We start from the raw sequence: 26,983 nt of genomic DNA, 5'->3' as shown, positions 1-26,983 counted from the left end.
TATTCAGAAAGTTCCATACATGGCAACTCACTAAAGATTTCTGGAAGAAAACATACCTACCTATCTACATACGTCAATACCTATATGTTTTTGTATGTGTTATCTAGATAGTCACTCATCCACAATTACACACCAATAATTCTGTGTGTGTTCGTGTAAGAACTTTTCATATCTCTGTAATAGAGAAAACTACATTTGGTTTCACTGACTTTCAATGCTCAAGTCAGTCATCTATTCTCAGTAATATCTTTGCATTTCCACCAGTTAGAGTTCTTCATTGAGTACCAAGTTTAGCAAAGACCCAGATGCAGGCCACACTCTACACTCTCATGCTCATAATTAAAGCATGGGGGTCTTCACTGGAATAAATGATTTTTCTTTCCCCTAAGAGTCAAATCAGTTCTGTCTCATTACATTTGTTCATTTATCTTCTGTTTCGGTAGACACTGGTGGTTTTTCATATTTAACTAGCAAAACATGAACCAGGAAACAGTTCTGATACAGAGCACATCTGGCTTAACCAGGGGAAACAGAACAAACTTTGTCATCTGGCCCACTATCATAGGGGCATGGAGGCTGCCTAGCACTTTCCTTAGGTATCGAGGTACGCAGACTCTCAGGGCTGAGAAGGACTTCCAGTGCCCCTCTGCCCACTCCCACCCTGGCAGGCAAAGCAGGTGCAGACCCAGGTGCTAGTGTGTGGCGCCTTCCCTCCCAGGCAGAGCCTGCCTTGCTGCCAAAGACCCAGGTCTCAGGTTCTTGAGTGTACCTGTTGCACAGGCAGAGGGAGATACAGAACCAGGACTGACCAGGGGAAATACCTTCACTGCTCCAAACTCAGACAGTACATTTCAACTGTAAAAGAAATCTGATGCAAGACTCAGGAGACTTCACGTCTCTCACGTCTCTCTGTCAGCTGACGCACTATTTTACTTTGGTTAAGAGAGTTAATCTCTGTGTCTGTTTTCCAAATGAAAATCTGCCTGAGTTTATTTTTCCCTAACTCAGTGGCCTCCACTTAGTGGAAGAAATAATAAATATAAAACCGTGCTGAGCTCTTTGCATGTAAGGTACTAGATGAGTATTATCGTAATAATTACTGTTATGGACAACCATAATTTGGAGCACTGTGAATTATAAATCTGTTCTTCTACTAACTTATCTTGATGAGCATTATTATGATTTTAAATGTTTTGGATATGTGGTCACTCTAAACATCTCCATTTGGCAAGACTGCCATATATCTATTAATTAGGAATAAAAAAAAGCAATAGCCACAGACTTTAGTAATTCTCTCCCTCTCGATTACTACTTTATAAATAAAAAGCTTTCATGGAATAAGATCAGCACCAAGCCCCTCCAATAAACTAACACACTCAGCCTCAATACACTATCCATAAAGTGGAGAGCTGGAGTTTTAAGTACGTAAGACCACAAACCTTTATATAAATGGAGTTCAAAGACCAACATTAGGGAGTTCAAATCTTCAAAACTTAGGAGAGTGCTTTTAGAGCTCTAGAATAGTCTAGTGGTTTCTGGCTAATCATTTATCACGCCCTGTTGACGCTTGTGGCTACTGCTGATGAAAACCAGAGAGGAGAAGTGTGTTCCAGGGGTCGTCCCCTGCACTCCCCCCCGAGTGAGAGACGTGATGAGGCGCTAGCAGGCGGAAGTCGCTTGCTCAGGGAGCCAAAGGGCCGTCAGCCAGCCTTTACCTGAACACGAGGGGCAGCAGCGTCCCGGGTGAATGGTGGGGTTGCCACAGGCAGGCACGGGGCAGGTGATCAGAGCGCACATCTCCCGTCCGCTGTGACAGTAGCATTCCCGACACCCATCATGCCAGCTCTCCTCATTTTTATGGTGATGGCCATCCATGGACAGACATGTGCCGGATAGGACGGGTGGCCCGGCGGAGGCAGAGACCTCTGGACAGACAGAAGGCAGGCTGGTGAAGCAGCAGCTACTGCACAGGAGAGGCAGCCTGCAGTGTCTGGACAGGCAAGGCTACTCAGTCACCAAAAATCCCGTCTACATAGCACGGTTCGTGATACTGGACAGGACCGTGAAAATAATTCATGTAAACATGTCCTCAATTTTGAAAAATGGGAGGAAAAAACCCTTACAAATCTGTGTCTCTCCTACTGGCAGGCTTATAACTGAATTTTCCTCCTTTCGCTCTACTTTGTCTTATGTGCTGTCTGTCCAACTGTTTGAGACCCCATGGACCGTAGCCCGCCAGGCTCCTCTATGCATGGGGTTTTCTAAAACCAAGTGGGGTGGGCAGTGGGGGCTACAGTCCACGGAGTGGCAAGAGATGGTCCCCTAGAGAGTGATGGTGTTGTCACAGCGGACAATGACCAGTGAAACGGTTTCACTGACAGGCTGTCTTTTTCTTGGTTCCTGGGGAAAGGGCATGCCCTGGCACTTACCTCTGCACTTGCAGATGAGACAGCCATGACTGTCCTTCTGGAAACCCAGGGAGCAGATCTTACTGCACCGGAGCTCGGGGCATTTCTTACAGCGACAGATGTCACAGCCGTGCTTATTCTTCCTGAGTAATTAAAATTTTGTCAGAGGTCAGAATATCCGAAAGTCTCAAATGACGCCCAAGTGCTCACCCCCAGGGTCACGGAAGTGGTACTGTTGTCATTAAGCAAAATGACTTGACCTTCTTCTCTCACGACCCTCTGGAGCGATGTGTAATTAGCTCCCTGGGGCCATGACCACCATCCACTCATGGCCAAGGGTTAGAATTGTCCAAGCACTGAGGAGTCTAGGATATGACTATCAGAATCTCAATGATATGACTGTTGATTTGATTAGGAAAAGTGGTACCAACTACAAAAGAAGATGAACGTGCAACTCCATGAATAAGAAGGTGAAGGACAGATGGCTGGTCAATGTTGGAGGCCAGCATTAAAGGCAGAAGTCCTTCTTTTGTTAGGGCCACTGCCTTCCTCACATGACCACATTCTCTTAAGAAATTTCAGATACCAGTAAACATTTTATTGAGATATCTATAGAATCTTGTAGTAGATAGACAGAGAGCTAAAGGACACACAGACATGATGAAGAATAAAACATCTGAGAAGTTCTACACTCAATGTCCAATAGTTATTTCATTAACCAGTAAAGAATACCAATTGAAAAACTATGGGGCATGACTGAAGCACAGAGAATAAAGGAAAATGGCTGGATGAATAATTTTTTTTTTCCTTTTAATAAACCAGGGTGCCCAAATTTTGTGCTGATCAGGAAGATGATATTAAATAATTACATGCTTATTAAAATATCACCATGGTTCAAGTGGACAAAAAAATTCTTAGCAACAATTCCTTGTTTTCTCTGAAAGGAGAATGATTTTCTCTGCTACAAAAGGTGTTCATCTGCTTTCCTCTTCCTTCTGTTCACTATCTGCAGCTCCGGGTCCTCTCTTAGACTTAACATCTCCTCCACACACTTTGCCCTAGCTGGGCTTCCTGGGCAGCAGAGAAGGAGGAGTTAAATCTAGCTACCTTCAGGTTTCATCCCAGGGAGCCCTAAATGACAACGGTGGTGCTCAACTAAAAATAAATAAATAAATAAACCCTGTTTTTTCTTATGTTGGGCAAATTAAGAGGTTCTAAAAGAAAACAGCCCTGTGGGAAATGTTGGTATATACCTGCCCAGTGACAAACTATAATCTGCTAAGTGAAATGAGAACCAACACCAGGGTTTACATATTTACATCAATATAATGAAAACAACGAATTAAATGGATGGTTCATACTCATGGCATAGACTCTGCCATTTTTGAGCTCTAACAAGTCTTTAATGGGTTTGTTTGTACACTCATTTATTCACCTGTCCATTCCTTCTCTCCACCCCCCACCCTTGTGTAAGCATTTGCTGCATAGACACAGTAATGATCCACCCAGCAGGTGTACATGAGCATTAACCTAATACTCCCATGTGGTGTCTAGCCAGGATTTCTCCTTCAGAGGCTGTCCTTGAAACACATGTGCTAGCCATTCAACTTGGTCCTCCTTGAAAGTGCTTAATGACAGGAATATCCAGTGGAATCCACAATCTTCTAGAGAGTCCTCTCCAAAATGAAGCTTGGGCTTGAGTGCAGCCTGGGTTCTAAACTGTTATAATGCTGCAGGAAGAGGTTGTAGGTACTACTATGATAATAATCCTTTATTCTACATTAGCAAGTAAGCTAAGAAATAACTCTACTTTTATTAGTTTTGCATTCATATTTTAGGATTAAGAAAAATGATGATTTATTAATTAACTTGGGGAATTTTAAAGAATAATGTCTCCCAACTTTAATTATCCAATTAGAATTAAGGTTCCCTTCTCCCTATTAAACATGAATTTCCAGGGGGAAGAATAAAAACAGTGCCTTTAAGGTGCTGGGCAAGAGATGATGGCTCCAAGTCCCTTATACTACTAGCATTATATAAACATATCATATTGGAAAGGGAGAGAGACTAAAATGGAAGGAACCAAGGCAGGAATGAGAAAGAAAAATTCTGAAAGGCTATTTTTAAGTAACCAACTTGACACATGCAGAAGGAGATGCTAAGAGAGACAGCAAAGTAACAAATGTGAAATATCTATTTTCCCCCAAGAATAGTCTGAGTGTTCATGGGGTTTGAGTCAATCAAGAATATTTGAAAATATAAGTCATAATTCTTATCTCCAAGGAAGTTCATAAAACCTACTGCTACTGAAAAAAACGAATAGTGTAAACTGTAGACAAACATCAAGGTAAGATAGGGAGGCAGGTAAGGATGCTCCATATTGCAAATCAGCAGCTTGGCAGCTACTGATTCATCCTAAAGTATGGATTAAATAGGTTATCACAAAACAGTCGCTGGGACAGCTGTGCAAAGTCAAAGAGTTTACATCTCTGGGACCTCATGACAGGTCCACTCCCTTCGGCAGTGTCCAAAGGCCCTGCCTGTAGGGAATCTCACCCAACAGGCCCAAGGCCAGTGTCATAACAAGGCTCTGGCCCGTCTTCAAAGAACAGTAAAACCTGACTCTTATCCTTGGACATACCTCCTTTTCCCACTTTCCGATTCCTCTAACAAAACAAGCATAGATACTTCAGACTTCAGTACATCACTGATTTGTTCACAAACACACAAAAACAGCTTCCAAAAATAGGTAACACACTTCGTCAAGTTACAGACAACGGAGAAGAGCTCTTCTGATTAAGAAATACGTACAGATATCCAAATGGACAATGCTTTTCACAGACTACGGGTCTGCACTTCCTGGGGCGCGGGCGGCACTGACAGATCTCACAGCCATAGGCGTCGGTTAGGAAGCCGAAGGGGCAGTTCAAGGTGCAGCCTCGTTTGAGGCCCATGCAGAGCTCCTCCCCTGTGAAGACACATGGACAGCACGTTTCTCCCAAGGATGAAGGGACCAGAACACATCCGACGCTTCAAGATCCCCCGACCGTCCAGTCCTCCACAGATGTGAGGTTCTCAGGTCTGCCACAGCATCAGCAATGGTTAAAAACTACAGACGGTGCCGTTTCGTGTTTATCATGGTTATCGGAATGCAGCTTCACGCTTTGGTACTAATACACAGAATAAAGTTCAGCTCTTGAATAATAGTTTCTGATGTTACTCCAATCTAGGGCTGAAAAGCAGGCTGGCAACTACTATTTAAGATGTGGATAAAACGGAGTGCGCTTTCTCATGAAATTTGTTCTTATTGGTCACTTCAAACCACTGATTACTATTTATCATTCAAACGTGAGAACTGGAAGCTTACACCTCAAATTTCATTATGCATTTTGTTCCTAATACATGCCATGAGAAGCACATTCACATATGTTTACTTTTATGAGTTTTAGACGTTACTGTATAATACTGTATACTGTATGGAGCATAAAGGACTGCTTACCTTTTCCTTAAGAGGTATATTTCTAATAACTAATACAAAGTGAAACAATCAGTGTTTCAACTAGATACTTTTTCCCCACTGCTGAAAAATATTCAGCTATTTAGATACACTTGGCTAATTGACAAAAAGTGTATGTGCCAAAGAAATATCTAGATTAATGTTTATCCACTATTTGAAATGTTCAAACTCTCCCCTGTTGGCAGAACCTGGAGTGATGGCTAACTGTCCTCTGAGTCAGTCATAACTCACTGTAGAAGAGGGGAAAAGAGGGAAGAAGAAATAGTGGCTGGCACAAGAAACTTCTATTAGGTTAATGGAAATCTTCTAAAGAAATGTAAAAGGTATGACACAGGGATTACAAGAGTAACACAAGCAATAAACATGTTAAAGTAAATAAGAAAAGCATGCTTGGTGATGTAACTAAAGAAAGTTGAGATTTGTCTAAATTAAATGTAGAATTTGAAAGAGAATCAAATTTAAAGAAGCAGATATGATGCTGGCGAAAGTGTGGCAATGTTTAATCAGTGTTCTGTGTGGACTGGTAAAATGGGAAGAGACTACTTTTGTTGGAATAATAAATGCATTTATGTGGATATCCTTTGAGCATAAACACTGTAAATAATGTACACGTTATTGGGAAAAACAGAACACATGTCCCTTCTACACACAAATCTTTTAATCTAAATTTAAACCTTGTTGCTGCTTAGCTGCTTCAGTCGTGTCCAACTTGTGCGACCCTATGGACTGCAGCCCGCCAGGCTCCTCTGTCCGTGGGATTCACTAGGCAGGAGAACTAGAGTGGGTTGCCATGCCCTCCTCCAGGGGATATTCCCGACCCAGGCATTGAACCTGGGTCTCCGGCATTGCAGGCAGATTCTTTACCACTGAGCCACCAGGGAAGCCCCCAGATTTAAACCTTAACTACAATTAAATAGTTGAATTGGGTTCATGTTTTACATAAATATTTTAAGAGAGCATCTTTTGTGAATCTTAGCTGACAACACTTGATATTTAATATGCTATCTTTCAAAAAGGATAATGTGATTTATGGTATAATTTTCTAGTTTGTCATCATCATAAACCTCTCATTACACATATTTAATGTAACCTCATGGGTCTGTATCACACAGTGAAGCAACTGATTACTAATTTGCATCCTTAAAAGCAACATTCTAAATGGCTCATTTAAAATTTTATAATTATATGACTTGAAAGGTCATCATTGCTTCCCCATTATTACAGAGATGACGAAGGAGGGAGAAGACTTTCATAGCCACACTTCTCTCTCTGACACCAAGATCTAAGTTGTGAATCCATTTTTTTTTTATTACAGAAATTTTAAGTCTTGATACATTATGTGGGAAATCCATGAATTAAAACCACTCTGAGAACATCCCTGGGGACTGAATTCCTTGAAACTCTGAGTCTGAGCACCTCTGTGCTTTCATTTTTCTGGTGGTCCTGTAAAGACAAGGAGTTTTCCCATAGATCTTAAATTTATTGGGTTGGCCAAAAAATGTGTTCAGGTTTAACCAGAAAGACCTGAACAAACTTTCTGGCCAACCCAGTAGAATGGGCTTTCATCCTTAATAAAAGCTGTTGCATCACTAAGCTTAAAAATTTTGAAAGAAACTAAGTCTGTCTTTACCTCTGCTTTGCAGCAGACAGGAACTTCAAGCACAGGCTGCTACGTTCAAACGAAAATAGAGCACATTCATGGTCTTCAGGCTCGCTGTGACTTCTTGAGCAGGTTGCCACTGTGCTGCCCTGACATGGGACAGCTCATCAGCCTGCTATCTCATTTCCCTCCCTAGAAGAAGGGAGCTCTAGGGCAGGGACCCACTTATAGTCCAGATGCTATCCTGGTGTTCAGCATGGAGCGAGCACTCAGCAAGTGCAAAGGGAATGAACCTGTCAAAATTCTTGCTGTTTACTCCTCCACTCTCATCAAGACTGACATGCTCATAGAAAATACTTGGGGAATACATGTACACCCATGGTGGATTCAAGTCAAAGTATGGCAAAACCAATACAATGTTGCAAAGTAAAATAAATAAATTAAAAATAAAAAATAAATAAAAAAATAAAACAACAAAAAGAGAAAATAATGGGATGAAAAAACTTGGTATCAAAAAAGTTTAATGATACTGGAACTTGCTAAATGTCTCCAAATATCATCTGCTAACTCAGAAATAGGGAACATTAAAGATTTCAAAGTATTCCTAGATCCATGTATCAATTATGAACTTTTCTTCAGAGAAGTATAACTTTAAGGCAAACATTTTACAAAAAGAGTAGAACAGATACATTAGACACATCTTATTCATAGATGGGTGGGGTTTATAGGTTTGTTTCAAAAGCGTCGGTAGAAAGAATGGTGAAAGTGAAAATGAAGTTGCTCAGTCCTGTCTGACTCTTTGCGACCCCATGGACTGTAGCCCACCAGGCTCCCCCATCCATGGAATTTTCCAGGCAAGAGTACAGGAGTGGGTTGCCATTTCCTTCTCCAGGGGATCTTCCTGACCCAGGGGTTGAACCCAGGTCTCCTGCATTATAGGCAGATGCTTTTACTGTCTAAGCCACCAGGAAGCCTTTAAGTTTATAATTTTTCAATGGTGTGACTTCACTGTGATCCAAAAATGCCTTCCAATCCAGAGGGGAAATTTCCCATTGAAGAGAAGTGCTAAATAATGGCAAACTACAGAGCCTGTATGATATGGCTGGTCGACAGCAGCTATGCAGTAACTTTTGTTTATTTGGGAGAAAAAAAGATGCCTTTGCTCGCAGGGGCACAGTGTGGCCCCAGCTGCGGGGAGCACTGTCCGTGCTTTGCTCTGAGCGGACACCACGGGGACCGCACACAGAACACGGCGTGGAGGTGCCTGGAGCTGTGCGTGCTTCTCCTGCAGGGCTTCACGCTCTGGGGTTCTGGCAGTTCCCACCAGTCTGCAAGCAGTTACGGACACCACAAACAAAGTTCCTAAGGCTGTTAAGTAAAGAAGTTAAAACTGCAAACAGTGGTCCCAATTTTGCCCTTGATAAGTGTTTGTTCAGAGTAACAATGACATAAAAACAGGAGCTTGCCTCTGAGCATTTGAAGCTGCAAGCTTCTATTCTATTAGATGCTTGCTTCAGATATATATTTCATGAAAACTATGAAAGCTTTTCCTCTTCCTGCTACCATTAGCTTTCTATGTCTGCATTAGTTTCTAGCTAAAAGCATTATTAATCCCTAGAATTACAGAATGTTAAAAACTGGAAGAGAAGTTACAAATAATTTGATGAAATCCACTTGATTTTAAAATGTAAATAAGATGCTAAAAGATCAACACCATTTAATTCATATGGATGTCATTTACTATATACAGTACCTATAGTAAGCGGAAATGCATAATATATGACGGCAAACATTTTGGTTAAAGTAATGCTACTAACAGCTAGCAAAATAAAGTTATTTTTAGTAGCTTATCCAAATGATTTTGACCTCTGTTTCTACTGAGCATTCTTAAACGTTTTCTACCATGTTTCTTTTCTTTATTCTAAATATGTCTTTGAAAAAATGAGTCAGGGACAATTTAAATTGTCTGTATGCCCCTGATGCATTACTTTGCTTGGCAGTGTTATAAGAAATGATATTTGTTACAGGTTAAAAAAGCAAAGTTACAACATGTTCAAATAAAATCATCCTTTGTCATATACCTTTCAGGTTATTTTTAAAGATTTTTTTTTGATGTGAACCATTTTTTGAAGCTCCTATTGACTTTGTTACAATATTGCTTCTGTTTTATCTTTTCGGTTTTTTGACCCTGAGGCATTTGGGGTCTCAACTCCCCGACCAGGGATTGAACCTGCAACCCCCTGCATTGGAAGGTTCACTGGACCACTAGGAAGTCCCTCCACCTTCCTTTTAAGGACGTGTTTCTACTGGATTTTGATATCAATCTTCAGTGACTATCTATGATATACTTGACTATAATGTAATAGCACTACAACCTAATAGCATATAACCAATATTACCAACACATTACCAATACTAGTCAGGGATAAGGTCCATTTTTATCTTTTTCATACTCCTAGTGTTTGGCATATAGTAGGCACTCAATAAATGCTAGATGAATGAAAGAAATGAACCAGCAAACAAAAAACCAGCCACAAAGGAGAAGAAGTTATTTGGTGCTGGTCTTAATTTTGAGAAAGAAATCTTGACACCAGTGGTCTGTACATATAGTCTAACTCCTAAGGGAAAACTAGGGTATAGATGGTTATGACCAATGCATGTGAAACAGGCTTCGGTGGGATGCAGAAAAATAATGTGAAGGAGAGATTTAGACAAAATCCATACTTAACATGTAGCTGCAATGGGCAAAAGAACATATTTAGCCATCCTTCAGTACAAGGGACTTTCATTTTTCTAAAACCAGGTGAAAGAGACTGAGAACGTTCGAGGGTTAAAATGAAAAGGCAAAAGGAAAGCTGTTTGCGTGTGTGCCCTCAGAGGACAGAAAGAACCGGAGGCAGGTTGGTGTCGGAACAAAGGAGGGGAAGCTGGGGGCTTTCCAGTCAGCCAGCTCCAGCTGACTCAGAAAAGCATGTTATAAAACAGCTATTGTGTAGAGTAAACAATTACCATATGTCAGGTACTAAAGCTAGCTTTGCATTCATTAATTAGTTGTCCTCAAAATAACCCATTAATTTGGTATTATTACCTTGCCCTTTATAGATGCAGACACAGAGGCTCGGGGAAATAAAGCAATCTACCCAATCACCCAGAGACAAGTCAGTCTGATGCAAGAGGCTTGGTGGGGAGCTGGGTCCAAACAATCACAAGACTCTGACAACCGAGGGTGTGGCAGTTTGGTTTAATTTGGCTTACCCATCAAACGGTGTCAGGATTGCTAACGGCAGGAAGGCTCTATGGCTTTGTCATGCACCTTCCGTGTCCTTTTGCTTGTTTGATACAGACAAAATGACAAATTCCAGTTGACACAAAATGCAATGGTCTCCTGTACTTCTTTCCTCCTACATGTTAATGAAATGAAGGCACACGCAAGCAGGACGTGGGGCTGCTCCTTCGACAAAGCCAGGCAGAGCAGAGTTCTCATAGTCTCAACTTCCGAAAGCCAGTCAGATGTTTTTGACTGGCTCCACTGACAACTGAGGGAAATTGCTTCTTTGGATTTAACTTACAAAGGGCTCACTGTGAATCAGCTGCGTTCTTATGTAAGTGTGCCCAAGTGTCCACAAGTTCACAACACCAAAGCCCAGGTGAAGACTGTGGGTGGGGTGATTAGGCACAATGAAACATAAATTTTTAGACTTCAAAAAATTCAGGGAAAAATATTAGGTATGCTCCCATGATCAAAATGGGTGTATAGCTCAAGAGATACAAGAGAAAGATTAAAATATAAACTCTTTGTGATATAATCACCAATTATCTTGGGGTCAAAAAACCCAAGCGGACTATTTAAGCCAACAGATACAGCTGCCAAAGCGGCCGCCTAGTGAACCTGGCCTTCCAAAGGGAGGTATAAAAGGCAGATAGGTGTATTCCAGGGACCTGCCCTCCTCTGAACAGAAACAAGCATAGGAAGGCAGACAGTCCCTGATTGGTGGAGGCTCAAGGGAAATTTAAAGGTAGGAACAACCAGCATCACAGTAGTTTGAAAATCTCCCTTGCAGCACTAACTCCATCTGGCAGACAGTATGATGGTAACAAGTAACTGAGAAAACTGAATTATGCAACTTCTACTAAGTATCTGTCTTCATCAAAAATATCCTTCCAAAAAAAAGTGTTGAACAATTAAGGAGAAGAGGAATACAGAGTCCAAGGAAACTGATAAATCAGAAGGTGATCATCTCTCTACATTAATTGATTCCAGCTCTCTGTGCCTAGGGTAATTATACCTAGAGGCTCACAGAGGACCTGCTGATTATAGAAGCACTGTCCATATTTAGAGACATCAGAGAGAAAAGAAAGAGATTTCAGAAAACTAAAAGAGGCCAAATGTCGATTCAAAAGGGACAAAGGATTCTAACACTACAGAAACTAAACTTGACACTGACAATTGAAAATTCTGCAGAAGGAATGTTTAAACATGAGATTTTCGACATTTAGGAAAGAAACCAATGACTACCAGGAGGCAATACGGTGAAAGTGAAAGTCGCTCAGTCTTGACTGACTCTTTGCAATCCAATGAACTATAAGTCCATGGAATTCTCTAGGTCAGAATACTGGAGTGGGTAGCCGTTCCCTTCTCCAGGGTATCTTCTTAACCCAGGGATGGAACCCAGGTCTCCTGCATTGCAGGCGGATTCTTTACTAGCTAAGCCACAAGGCAGTATAGGTTCCTGAAAAACAATCCATACCCTACCAACTTCGTCATATTTAAAGTAGGATTTCCAGCAAAGAAATGTTGCAAATAGAATGTATTTTGATCTTAGATAAGGTACAGGCCAAGAGTTTCAAGATTTCCTTGTGGAGATGGAGCTGATATGATGTTAGTTGAATAACTCCAAAGAAAAAGTGAAGATTGTGTTCAAAGTCATTTCACAGGTAGGTCTTTGGTGCTAACAAGGCCCTGTCCTTGGTTCTGTACAATTTATTCTAGGGCAATGATTTAGATGAGGACATGTAAGTTACGCTCATTTAATATAAACTGAGAGACACAGATAAAGTATGAGGTCACATCAACAAGATTCAAAAATATCCCAACTAGCTTGTAAACGGTTGAAAATGCTCAGGGTAATTTCTTGTCCAATCCGACCTTGCATTTGTGTCATTAAAAAAAAAAAAAATCAAATGTCCAAGTACAGAACTGATGAGAACCACCTAAGAGAGCAGCTAATGCAAAAAGCACCAACTGGTTCTAGATCCTTATAAACTCAGTGTTAGCTGATAGTGTATAATCCAAACAGCTAACACCCACTTAGGCCACACAATAGCAGGGCAATGATCAGACCAAATTCTGGAGTATTCTGTTTGTTTCTAGGCCATACATTTACATAAAAAGCATGACATATTTTAAGTGTATCAAAAGATGGAAAGACCCAACAGAATTCTAGAAATTATGTCACCTGGAGAATGACTAAAATGTTTATTCTCGTAGAAGATTTAGAGGAATTCAAAATCGTTTTAAACATGAAGGGCAATTTTTTTCCCCCAGGAAGAAATGCAATATACCCTATCTTGTTTCAGAGATCATGGTGGAGACACGACTGGAATCTACATGGAGGAGAGTTGGGGTCAAAAAAGGGGAGCGCATTCTAAAGATTATGGTGCCCACGTGTGGAATGTGACACTTCTGTGTGAGTGACCTCCTTGTCACTGGATGACCCAGACAAGGGTGGTACTGAGAGCGCCTGCCCGGAGTGTTTGGAATCACGTGCCCAGCTCTCAAGGCTGCACCCACGAAGCAGCTGGACAATAGGGTGTATCCTGATGTATAATGAAAAGAAGGTGAAAAGCAGAATAAAGGGTAGCTCTTCTTCTGCAACTGACTGTGTGTTTACATTAAGTACACTTTCTTCCCATCTTTCAGGTTGCTAAGGCAATGACATGAACAGGAATGAAAAGGATATTCAATCACATAATGTGCTTTGACAATATCATATTAGGCTCTGAAAAAACACAGCCTTCCATGTACTCACTGTTTTTGCACTGACAAGTTCGACAACCATTGTGATCGAGTTTGAAACCATAAATGCAGTCCTTCTCTGTCAGGGTACAGTTTGATAACTCCCCACATGCAGGTGGATCAATTGTGATGTAGGTTGGTTCTAATAACAAAGAGAGAGAGAGAGAAAAAAAAATCAATGAAACATATGATTACCTCTTAAATGCTATTCAATCTTTGAAATCCCACACTATGGTAAGTTATAGGAAAAAACCTAATCAATAATTTTCATCAGATCCTAAATGTTTATACCTTCATAAGTGTTGTTAACCCCTGAAAAAGAAATATTTTTATTTAGATTTTTGAAAATCTGACCCTCTAGTTCTGTGTTTGAGCAATTTATACATTGGGTACCTTCTATAGAAAGCTGGCAAGAAAGGTTAAAATGAATTTAAACTTTTAACTATTCTTCTATCTCCTCCTGATCTTTTCTGAGTTTTTAAAATAATAGTCAGGACACAGCTTCCAACTGTCAATTATCTCACTCTCCATTCTTCAATACTTCTGACATTTGAGTTTGTTTTTTTTTTCAAGATACTAAATCAGAGATGTTTCTGACACTTTAAAACATCTGGATTTCTATGATCTGTTATGTGACACTCTGTCAATTATTACAGATGACAGAGCAGATAACATCAGCTATGGGAGCTTATACTCAGGGCCCAGGGCTTATGGGAGTGGGGGTGAGACACACACATTCCGGAGGAAGAGAGCGCAACCATCCCGGGGTGAGATGCCCAGAAGAAACCAAGGCCAGAGGCGAGCCTGACTTTCCCTGCTGTGCTAACAATGAAGAACTGCTCTGGGTGATAACGGTAATCACACACTTACATACAAAGTGCATTACCTATCTACATAATGTCCAAGGTGCTCTTCATAAATGCTTTCGCATTTTAGATCACAGTCCAATGAGATGGGTGTTACCATTATCCCTATTTTAACAGATGAGGAAATCTAGCATCCTAACTTGCCCAAGGTCATGGAGTTAGTAAGTGGTGGATCCCAGATTCAAATCCAGTTGTTCTGGCTGTAGGGTCACACGCTCAGCTTGTGTGTGATACAAAGTGCCTCACAAGGGTACCTGTTTTGCAGTGACTGATAATGGACGGTTTATACAACCTCAGTCCACGGCAAGAGTGCTGTCCAAGGGAACAGGGACAATGACATATTTACGTGGCCTCTTTTCAACCCAAAGATGCTATGAACTTCTTCAGAGTAAACTAGTTTTCACAATATCTTTGGGAAGTGCTAAATACAGAATGTCTCTAACCTATGTTTTCACAAACGGAAAATATGAGGTGCAGAGAGGGTAAGTGGCTTATCTGAGTTTACATAGCAACCCGGCAGCAGGCTGTGAATAGAACAGAACAGAGGTTCCTGACCTCCTGTCCAACAGTCTATCCATTAGTCCACACTGTCTTCTCAAGTTTCATCTCCAGTTACCATGGAAGAGAGGCCAAAAATAAGTGTTTTAGCTGCCACTGCTAAGATCAAGAGTTCTACGTTTTTATCCACCTGCTAAAAGAGGCCAGTGATTCAACTCTTCACAGGTGGTGAGCACTAGGACTTTGTTACAGAGATGCTTTCATCAGCATTCTCCCAGCAAAAATACGTATGAAGACGGTGTAGCACATTCTCTATTTTTATTACAGCACAGTTGAAGAACATCTCCCTGAAATTTTTATCTAATTTCCGCTGCTGTAAAATTTCTAATTTTCTTCAATGACTTAAAGTATCTGTTTTGATGGGCAACTATAAATATCAAAAAGTGGTTTAATTTTCAGGCGAGTTTTAAGAATTAGTGGATTAAATACAGTAGTGTTGCTTTCCTCTTTTAAATTTCCTGTAAATACTGCTGACCAGTCGCTTTATCTATCTATCTATGTCGCCCCTTGTGGCATTGTGGTGACCTCAGTTCCATGACTAGGGATCGAATCTGTGCCCCTGCATTAGGAACGCAGATTTCTTAACCGCTGGACCACCAGGGAAGTCCCACACCTTCAGTTTTTAAACCTACAGGCTTTCCTTTATCACTACTCTTCCTACTCATCCAAGATAACTCTATATCAGCCTTTAGCCATGAGACTGCTGAGGTTTTGTCAAAATTATTCTAACCACAAATATAAGACAGAGCAGGGGACCAGGGTCGCATCTGAGTAAACCACATCACAGATAATCCCATTGAAAGACAAGTCAGGTCTACATTCCAGAGAGTTAAGGATCAGGGCTGGCTTCTAAACTCTTTGTCTATTGCTTCAGTGAATGGCTTATAGGTAAAGAAATGTCTTGGGTACATCCACACAGACCCAAAGCTTGTATTCTTTACTGATATTTAAGTTTATGAGAAACTTCTGCCTTCAGAAAGTGTATGATGGAAAAATACATACCTGGGCAGATGACACTGACACTGAAAATGCAGAATAATCCTAGGGCAGTATGGGGTTTTACTTTCAATGAGTTTTAGGGATTTGTTAAGAAAAATGGTGATGTACAAGTGTATCATTGGTGATGTGCATCTTATTTTTGATACATAACCTGACTAATGGATGAGATGAGGATTGTGATCTGTGGCTAGAAAGTAAAAGAAAAAAAACAAAACAAAACAAACCGCGGCATTGAGGATGAGAACTACAACACTGACTCTAACAGTCCCACACTTTATCCAATGGCTGCATCTGCTAGGTAGTCAGGTCTCAGGTGTATATCAAGCACACATTTCTCCAGGACGAAATACATTCAACATGCTTCCCTATAACATGCAGGATAACAACTTCAGCTCAGTTTACCAAATGAAAAAAAAAAAAGCATAGAAGGGCTATTTAAGTAGGTGCTGGTTCAACAATGCTGCACTGTAAATATTTTAGACAAAACAAGTCCTACTGAGTGTCTTCCAGATTTTGACAATGTGGTAGAATGTAAAGAAGCAAAACATGATTTTGTGCCTAAAATTAATATTTCCCCATTCATCAGTGATGTACATCAGAGGGCAGAAACTGTGAAGCACAGAGCTCTCAAATTCTGACTCCCTCAACATATACTATGAAAACACAGAAAAACTCAACAAAACCATTTATTCAACAGAACTTATTTACTCTAAAACTATTCAACTGCCCCTCAACAGATTAGACTAAACACAATACTCACTGTGATATGTTAAATATAGGCAGATGTCTAAATTATTTTTAAGAAGCATTTTAACACTAGTCATTTCATTTTATTACATTAAACAAATAATTACGGTTTTTGTTTTCGAATACAAAGTGGAACAAATTTTAAAAGCCTTATGAGGGTGGAGGCGCATGTTTTTGGGGTACTTACTGCTGCTGTCCTTTGTCACTGGAGTAACTGCGGATTTGTAACACACACACATGCCCGCTTCCCTGGTGGCTCAAATGGTAAAGAATTTGCCTGCAATGCGGGAGACGGGTTCAATCCCTGGGTCGGGAAGATGTCCTGGAGAGGAGAATGGCTAACCATTCCAGTATTCTTGCCTGGAAAATTCCATGGACAGAGAAGCCTGACAGGCTGCAGTCCATGGGGTCTCAAAGAGTTGGACATGACTGAGTGACTAACATTTTCAACAGATGCATACAGGTAACTGCTAAGTCACTTCAGTCATGTCCGACTCTGTGCGACCCCATAGACGGCAGCCCACCAGGCTCCTCCCGTCCCTGGGATTCTCCAGGCAAGAATACTGGAATGGGTTGCCATTTCCTTCTCCAATGCATGAAAGTGAAAAATGAAAGTGAAATCGCTCAGTCGTGTCCGACTCTTAGCAACCCCATGGACTGCAGCCTACCAGGCTCCTCCATCCATGGGATTTTCCAGGCAAGAGTACTGGAGTGGGGTGCCATTGCCTTATCCATACAGGTAACTAGCTGTCTCCTAACATTTTATCTAAATTCAAACATTACGGTCTAGTCCCTTTCAGCATTCTCTCAACAATCCAGTGCTCAGCTTCCCACCATGTGAGGCCATCTCTATTTTAGAATTCCGTAAGAACAATATTACAACAGAAACATGCAACTATAAATTGTCCAGCAGAACGCTGACGTTATCATAAATGAATCTGAGTCTGCTTTCAGTCCAGTATATTAATATGCAATCTCAGAATTGGTCTTATTACTAACATCAGGATTAATGTTTTGAGAATGAAGTGCTGTGAAGCTACTGAAACCCAATTTCTTATTCTGCATAATGAACTCTGAAGTGAGACATATTTAATACCATCCTGAACTAGAGTATCTCAAATCAACATCTGAAATATGTACAGTCCTTAGAGAATAACCAAGAGCTGGTTAGACTTTTTGTATAGTTTCGATACAAGGAAGTTCTTGGTGGGGGAAGAGGTAAGTTTTAAGAATCTAGAATCATGTTATCATGGTATGATTGTTTCTAATCCAAGTAAACAAAGGAGCTTGAGGAAACGTCTGTTGGGCTTGTTAGAGCATCTGAAACTTGTGTATTGGGAATTGTTATTTCCCAGATAGCTCAGTGGGTAAAGAATCTGCCTGCAGTGCAGGAGATCCTGGTTTGATCCCTGGTCGATATCCTGGAGAAGGGATAGGCTACCCACTCCAGTGTTCTTGCCTGGAGAATCCCCATGGACAGAGGAACCTGGTGGGATGCAGTCCATGGGGTTGCAAAGAGTCAGACACAATTGAGCGACTAAGCGCATTAACATTCTTTCTTTAGTCTATGCAACAGTGCTCTGAATATGGAAAATATCCGGATGGGGCGTGGCCTGAAGACCAGATGATTCTCATTTAAATCCTATCTTTCAGTGCTCTTAGATGGTCGTTGTTGTTGTTGTTTAGTCACTCAGTCCTGTCTGACTCTTTGTGACCCCATAGACTGCAGCAGGCCAGGCTTGCCTGTCCTTCACCATCTCCCTGAGTTTGCTTAAACTCATGTCCATTGAGTCAATGATGCCATCCAACCATGGGGGTAAAATACTGACATGAAATGCCAGAGAGCATATGCCTTTCTAGAAGGATGATGGTGATGCCGTGTCCTTGGAGGGTATCAGTTGAACAAAGACTAAGACTTCTGGAGACATTAATGTATCTGCCTGTTGTGTGAAGCAAATAAAATGGTGTTCCTTTAAATTGGTTGGGCAGAGATGTCTTTAGTGGGCCTCTTTCAGAGGCAAGAAATGCTCTTGGATCTCCTTGTTTAGGAGAATGGGAAAATGCTTGCACAAAGATGGATTTGGCAAGGAGAAATTCAATCAAGTACTGCTTACAGGATCACCCTGAAATTCCATCTCATCTTGTATTGAATCAGCTGAGGAATTAAAGAAATACCTTAAAGTCCTCCAAAGGAAGAAGGCTTGAAACAGCAGGAATTCATTGTCTTTGGCTACAACTATTTCTAAAGGGAACCCTGGAACCGCTTCTTTGTGGAGAAGAACTCTAGAAATATTTTCTGAGCCTAGAAGCAATAAAGAACAAAAATGGGTGTTTGTTATGTCTATATCCATTTGCTGTTTCCTACCCTGCATCTGAGTGGGAATCTCTACTTTCCTCGACTTGTCCTTTTCCTGAACGATTTTTAAAGACTTTCCAAGTACCTATACCTAACACTGTCCAGAAGAGATATTTTTCACAAGAACCCTTGGGACTGTGTCAGGAGTGCAGATGTTTAGCTACCAATTCTTATCCCAAGTCTCAGAAAACAAAATGCTGGGGAAAAAATTATTATAGCATGCAGTAACATAAGCAAACACATATCGGTTCTTCATTTTACAGATTATTAAAATTTCCTTCATATCCTAGAAGTCCAACAAACCTCTTATCAGTAAAAACATTTCCAGGAAAATAATCACATTTTTCAAGACTTAGCCACAGACACTGTTTCTGAAGAACGCCACCTCTATTCTGCACTGAAGTTCAGGTATTTCCTAGAAGCAATTTAATCCACTCAGTAAAGATATTAAGGCACTGTGATTGCAATGAATTTGGTTAAGGGTATAAAGTTGATATAAAATCATTATTTTTAACTCCAAGGCCACAGCACTAGACCATAAAGTAAGATACATTTCATTATTCAGGAGGTATAATTGTGTTAAGTAAATCTAAGCTCTAAACTTTCTTGCTTCTTATTTTAAGGAAAAATTTCCAAAAAGAGGAAAGGGAATTAAGTTGAAACTCCAATCCAACCTTTTAAGGTCTTGATTTAAAGTTTTAATATCAGTCTTATCATCATCATATTGGATAGTTCAACATGTTTGGAATGACAACAGAACAAAAGGGAATGTATTTTGACTACCAGTTAATTAAAAATGTGCAATGATAATGTGAATTTGCTTCTGGAACAATGTATATAATCACTGGTCTTTAAATTTCACATAGATATAAGTGAAAATGTTCATCGATCCTTTTTAACTTGGTGTCTAAACTGTGTTACTCCACTGAGTGCCTGGTTTTGAATAAACACAAGGTTCTTCTCATTACCTTGATTACTACAAGCTGTTTATCTTGCAAATAATACTAATTATCTCCACTGAGAAATGTGGGAAGCACTCTTTCTGATTAGCAACCCTGGGAAGGCTGACAGCCCATTAGTTGCTCTTGAGGATGAGTGGGTGATCCTGGAAAAATACACTCGTGTAAAGCATACAGAGCCAGCGTGCTTAGGACCGTATGCAGCACTGACTCTATCAGGAGGATAAAAGTTAGCTTAGGTTCCAGATCCCAACTGTCTCCAGGTGCGCTGATCCCTCCCTGAGGTGCGCTCCGGGCGAGCGGCAGGTCTGGAAGGCCTGGCAGGGGTAGCGACGTCCTGGATTCCTACAAATCCATACAAGTGCACACACGCACACAGACAGACACATGCCAAGAGAAGTCTTCCCAGGAAAAATCTCACTATAGGTAAAGGAGTCCTCTACGGCAGATATGTTCCCATATTTCTTTTATGAGTTAAAAAATTTCATATAGAAGTGATAAGATAAACAAAGCTAATTCTTATCTGTCTCATTACTTCTCCTTTGAGGATTTACTAATGATTTGCCTACCTTATGGAGCTCTTCCATATCAATACCCAAGCCTGCTTATTTGATTGTGGGAGACAAAGATGATTAATGATGTTGTCTTTTCAGACCTAATTCAGGCATTTTCTTCCTTAAGATTTTTTGCCGGGGTGTGGTGGGGTGGAGGGGTGGTGGTGGCTGGACTTGGTTAAGCCATGTGAACATCTAATAAACGGGAAAATTCCAAAGCTTCACTTGGTTTATATGGCCATATATACCAGTCCTCCTTATAGTCCACCAATTACTGGTAGCCTGTCCGGGATCATAAAACTGGAGATAAAGCTGGCCAAGTCAGAACCGAAGGAGCTGTTTACAACAGCTAATCTGGTTTACTGTGTCATCGTATGTCATTCTGTTACCACAGCTGCTTTTCAAATGTGACCATAACTAGTCAGAAAACCATTCAAATAAATCAGCAAATTGTTAACATAATTGCAGCCTGGGAAGAGGTATAATAAAGATGAAATATTTCCAAATGAAGTTAGAGGCGAAAACTCTATTAATGTAGATGATGAAAGAAAAAAAAAAAAAAACTGAGGATACAAAAATTCCCTAATCTGGAAGTGGGAATTTCCATGGGGTACGAGTGTGTATTTAAGAAAGTCTCATTAAGTCATGGAAAAAAATCTCCTACAGTCGGAGTTTTCAAATTCTTTCAGCCACCGCACATTTAGTTATCCTTTTTTCCTTTGTATATATTTCTCATAACAACACCTACATCCTTGTAATTTCTAAAGTACTTATCTCAGAGCAGTTTCTTTATTTTAAAAATGAATGGTGTGAAAATGTTCCCAAGACTTGTATTATTTTATGGGCAGATAGGGAAGCATTATATTTACTTTAGGCCTATTTATTAACTTTGTATTCTTTTTCCAAGGAATCTTGGCTGTCAGTCATGTTTTTCTTTCTTTACCAATCTCACATTTAATAGGAAAAGACAGTACTATGATTATGTGATTATTAAAAGACCACAAAAAGAAAAAAGTAAAAAAAACCTCTAATTGAGAATGGGATATCTTTTTCTAGGAATTCAGCTTGAGAGAATTCACAAAGTGATAGGATTCCAAGAATAATCTTTTATACTTGTCTTATATTTTATCCTTATATATATTTTTACTGTTCATTTTCATGGAGACTATATCTTGGTAAGTTTTAACTGGAAAGAATGTGCCATATTTATAAGGACATGTGTATGTGTGTGTCTGTATATTTTAATAGCTATACTGAGCTGGGAGGGGGTGTCAGATGTGTCAGAATTCTGGTATCTCACCCCAACCCTCTGGGAAATAGCTGAGGTCCAGGGGGGTAGGATCTTGCCATTAGGGGCAATGGTTTATTCAGTGTTTACAACTTCAGCATTTAACACAGTGCTTGGTCCACTGGAGCGCTTAATGAATGAACAAAGAGGACAAAAAGGCATCTGACAACTGAAAGTCGGGACACATGTTCTGAGAAAGAGCCTTATTCAATATTGTCCTCTACCGGCCGAATCTCTCACTTCCTAACTTTTGCAGGATTGGACGGTACGTTCCTTAGGATCCTCATCATGGCCGGATCTCTTGCACACAGTAGATACTCAATAAATGAGCTCTGCTGAAGTAGCAAGCTAGATCAGAAGTCTGCTGTCAACCCAATACACTAATAACAATGAAAACTAAATGCACATCCACAAACCCAAACAGTCCCAAATGAGATACTCAGTAGCTTATGAGTATCTTAAGCATCTTAAGCCTATGAAATGCTTAAATTATGATCCGCACCTTTGACCTAACAAGGCCCAATGGTACACGGAGCACTGTAGAAGGCCTGCTTCAAAATGCTGAACATAAAACTTGACACCCCAAATTTCACTCATCTGGGGAATTCACTCTGTGACGACCTCATTCCTTGATGGTGCCAAATGAATAAAGTGTTATTAACATAGTCTCAAAAATAGCTGGGCACTCGCTCAACCCCGCGGCTCATTTCATCCTGCATGAAGGACGGGCGCTCGTGCTGAAGGCCCAGCCAATCTGCCTCCTGATTAAGCATAGTTGGCCAGGAATTAGAGGGGGTAAGGGAAGCGGGCAGGTCAGGATGCACAAGTGTTGAGGGCAGTATCTCGGTGCCGGGCACACTCAGTGGAGACTTGAGCATCACTGCTCAGGGCCTTCAGCCTGGCAGGTGTGAATGAGGTTGGGCCCGTGGCAAGCATGAGGATAAAGACATCTGGGGAGACAACTCAGCGCTTGCAGGGGGTGGGGAAAGCCGCTTCCCCAAGTGGGAGAGGCAGGAACCCACTGGGGGAGCAGGCTTTCCAAGAGGTCTAAAGGCAAGGTCAAAATTCCAGATGGAGGTTCAGGAAAAGAATCCAGATCAAAGGTAGGTCACAAAAGGTCAAAATAACAGCAACTGGGTCTCAGCAATGAGAACGGAGCCAGGAGCAAAGAGGTTTGGAATCTGAGCCATGACAATCAAGTACTTCCATGTCCACTGACTTCTTTTCCTCTTTACGATCTGGGTCTCAAGAGAAGCAATGCCAAAGACATGGGCTTTGGGTTAGAAGGCTCAGCGTGAGTCTCTGTTCATTCATTACCTTACATGTGATGATGAACCTCTCTGGACTTCTATAAAGTAGGAATTTCCCCTATTTCTACCTCACAAGATCATTATAAGACCCAAATAACATCGTAAAGAGGGGACTATTCTGTAAACTCAAAGGGTGACAAAAATATTACCTGTTGCTATAATTATTGTTGAAATGACTATCCTGCCAGCTCAGAGTCAGAAATGGTCTCAGATGATGGCTTGGTAGATGAATTACGAGCCCTTTTGCGGGCCTCAAATGTTCAGCTGATAAATGGTCTGACAACTGGCTTGGCATTCTGAACACTGTCCATTGTAACTTAAGCATCATTTCTATCTCCACTGATAACATGAAAAGCATCTGGGTCGTGGGTGGGTCCATGACATCCTTTCATATGGTCTGGTAAGCTTTGGAGCGTGTTAGTGACCGGCCACTGGCGCCTTTCACATTTGCTGAGCTGCAGTCTGAACATCATTGTTTCGACTTTTGACTGTGTCCATGGTGTCTCGAAGAGAAGAGAAATCTCTTCATAATCAGTTTATCCAGTGTGAGCTGAGACAATGCTCCTGTATGCCTGGCTGACTCCGCACTTCCTCTCTCATGATGGGGGCCTTGCTGGATCTTAGGGGATGAGGGCAAATTCATCAGAGGACAATGTATACTATTTTGGTATAGCTTTGCCAGTAGTCCTGCCATTCTCAAGTTGAAAGAGGGTATGTAAGTCCCAACTCTAAAAGATGTCTTTGATCAGCAAATTTTAGTTTCAGTAAGTCAGTGATACGAAATATATCAATATTAAGAGACAATTTAACCAGTACTTTCTTAATAATAGTTGGGGGCGGGGAGGGGAGGTAGTTGTGTTTCAAATAATAATGTTCTCAGTGTCTGTCACAGCAATGTGGAACACCCCTATTGAATTCCTATGACCTAAAATTTCCCTGGAATCTTTTTAAAACTTGGTTCCCAAAAAGCATGAGAGTCATAGTTTTGCAAAGATCTAAGCTTGCTGTCCTCTCTTAACATGCAAGGCCTGAGGCTAGCCCCAGCTGACAGTCTATTATCTCTGAATATTTTTTAAGCTTCACTAATAAAATAAACACCCCTGAATTGCTTTAAATGTAAGCTGATTTTCAGGGCAATAGCTTTCCAACTTGGGGCTTCCCTGGTGGCTCAGATGACGAAGAATCTGCCTGCAATGCAGGAGACCGGGTTCGATCTCTTGGTTGGGATGATCCCCTAGAGAAGGGGATTGGCTACCCACTCCAGTATTCTTGCCTGGAGAGTTCCATGGACAGAGAAGCCTGGTGGGCTACAGTCCACGGTGTCACAAAGAATTGGACATGACTGAGCGACTAACACATATAACTTTCCAATTAAGGTAAAAAAGAATACTATTCCATGTCTTCCTACAGATACCCAAACTATGGGTGGCAGGACCACAGTGCAAGGTGTGGGCATAGGCAATGGTGGGCACTGAGCACACAAACAAGCATTAAATCTACTCTGCTGGATCCCAAAGCAGACCCAAGGCAGTCTCAAATTATATCATCGATGACACTGTTTAATTGCTATGTTGTGTCAGACTCTTTCGTGACCCCATGGACTGTAGCCCTCCAGACTCCTCTGTCCATGGGATTCCCCAGGCAAGAATACTGGAGTGAGTTTCCATTTCCTTCTCCAGGGAATCTTTCTGACCCAGGGATCAAACCCACGTCTTCTGCATTGGCAGGCAGGTTCTCTACCACTGAGCCACCAGGGAAGCCCTTATCATATATGTATATGTAATTAAAGTGAGAAAACGAAGACCAAGGTAACTTTTAAGTAGAGAGAAGACACTGCAGCCAGGGATGAGGCCCTGAGCACGTGCCGTGACGTCCTGCCTGGCTGGGGAGGGGGCTCCCAGACTTCACACTCAGTCTGCCCTAGTAACCAAGGTGGAAAATCAGACCCAGAGCACCACGTGACTCTCAGGGTCCCCCTGTTGGTCTTAGAAGGTTCTTGGGGATTCTTAGTCTCGGTTCAAGATGCTGCAAAGTAAAAGCTGGAGCCCTGAATCAAATCTTATTTTTGACTCACAGCAAGTATTAAATTCTGTGGTCTCCAGTGGTCTGGACCCTTAAACTGGGCTCTGTTTCAGGCAAGTGTGATAAATCCAGCTAAACTCTTAGATATGAAAATAAAATTCACTTGATTGGTAAATAGGGATCCTGTAAATATACATGGCAAGTGAAAATCTGGTCAAACTGCTAATAATTCATATCAAATTGAAAAATGTATAATGTGCAATGCATCACCATCCTCTCATGTTTCTAATAAATTTCAAAAAAGCACTAATGGTTCCTTATTGCTTATCTCATATCAAACTTGGGTCAAACTGATGGTTATGACCCCTCGATCAAGATCTGATGTTGCCAAGTCCCCTGGTAACAGCTGTCCCAGTCTGCACGATGATGGAGAGTGAGCATGTCAGGAGTCTCAAATGGAGAGGGTGACAGGTGGGTGTGATCCAGCTCCCTGTCACCTCAGCAACCACCTGTGATGGGAGATCCATCAATGGGCAAGGGATGCTCTTTGACAGACAGCTTCATTCCTTTCGTCTGCTTTGCTGTTTTATAGCAATACTGCAGCAGATATTTTATCCTCAACAATCGGACAGACACAGCAAATACTTCAATAGGGTCTCAATAAACAGTTCATTGGGTAGCTCACCATCTCTAACCCTCATGTATTAAATGATGGAAATCACTTTGCTCATTTTAAGGTTAAGACTATACCATGAGACAGTTTAAAATGGCACAATATATATAGGGAATTAGTCTAATAATTTATTTGAAAATAAGTCTGAATGGAGCACTTGCAATCCCACAAAAAGCTGAATAGATCACCATTTAAATATATGCCTCTAGCCCCCAGAAGTCATATAAATACTATGTGGTAAGTGGATTGATTCTTTTTTCCAATAAACACACCAGGGATTGTACTTACAAATAAGTGTTATTGCTAAAAATGCTCACTTTTAGGGGTCATATGCTTGTACTAAAATGCTGCTCATGCTAAAATTCTATTTGAAATTTCTCTTCGGAGTTGCTGCCAGAGGAGATTACTCTGTCATAGAAGACAGAGTGCTTGTATTTTACTGTCACTTTTTGCTTCCTCTGAACAGTTTTTCCCAGCTAGATTACCCAGCCTTTCCATCAGGCTTAGGTGTGAATGTCTTTGGCTGTTTCTAAGGGCCTAATAAAACCTCTGAAGTCAGGGGTTTACAAAGCTAAAGATACTCAAAAGGATGTGTTGCAAGCTGTAACGTCAGTTTCAACAGAGAAGCACCCAAAATACTCTGAATGACTACACTCCTGCAGTAGCTGTACAATTTCCCCATATATCTATCTTGAAAGGAGAAACACTTCACTTGGATATGTAAACCTTGGTTTGTTTAAAAATGTCATTATGTTTAAAAATAATTTTATTACTTTATGGTTGGACCTTGTATGACTGGAAACAAATAAATGAGCTTCCTATAAAAAGTGCTGTCAGGGCTTTAAATACAGATGTGCTGAGACTGATCTATTCCTTAGAACTGAGGCAAACAGTGAAAGAAGATGAAGATGAGGATGGTAACCTAAGACTAATCAGCCATGGCTAGTAAAGCAGGACATCTTTGCCTTAGAACTGAGGCAAACAGTGAAAGAAGATGAAGATGAGGATGGTAACCTAAGTCTAATCAGCCATGGCTAGTAAAGCAGGACATCTCTCGGAAAGGCAGACAATGTGATCACCAGTTAAAATATTAAATTCTGTTAGGCTGAC

The 26,983-nt window shown here is 40.9% G+C and overlaps 1 protein-coding gene across 1 annotated transcript in view; it reads right to left on the bottom strand.

The window, feature by feature from the left end:
* Window positions 1-26,983, bottom strand: part of CRIM1 (cysteine rich transmembrane BMP regulator 1) — a 204,455-nt gene that overhangs the window by 40,414 nt on the left and 137,058 nt on the right. The window contains exons 8-11 of the mRNA XM_043468318.1: window positions 13,555-13,683; window positions 5,220-5,376; window positions 2,430-2,551; window positions 1,716-1,925 (exon numbers count right to left, since the gene is read on the bottom strand). Of these exons, the coding sequence (XP_043324253.1) occupies window positions 1,716-1,925; window positions 2,430-2,551; window positions 5,220-5,376; window positions 13,555-13,683 (618 nt within the window). The remainder of the gene's footprint in view (window positions 1-1,715; window positions 1,926-2,429; window positions 2,552-5,219; window positions 5,377-13,554; window positions 13,684-26,983) is intronic.

The sequence above is a fragment of the Cervus canadensis genome, chromosome 5 (assembly GCF_019320065.1).
Source record: "Cervus canadensis isolate Bull #8, Minnesota chromosome 5, ASM1932006v1, whole genome shotgun sequence".
NCBI classification, from domain to species: domain Eukaryota; kingdom Metazoa; phylum Chordata; class Mammalia; order Artiodactyla; family Cervidae; genus Cervus; species Cervus canadensis.
This window is presented reverse-complemented; position numbering and strand designations above follow the sequence as displayed.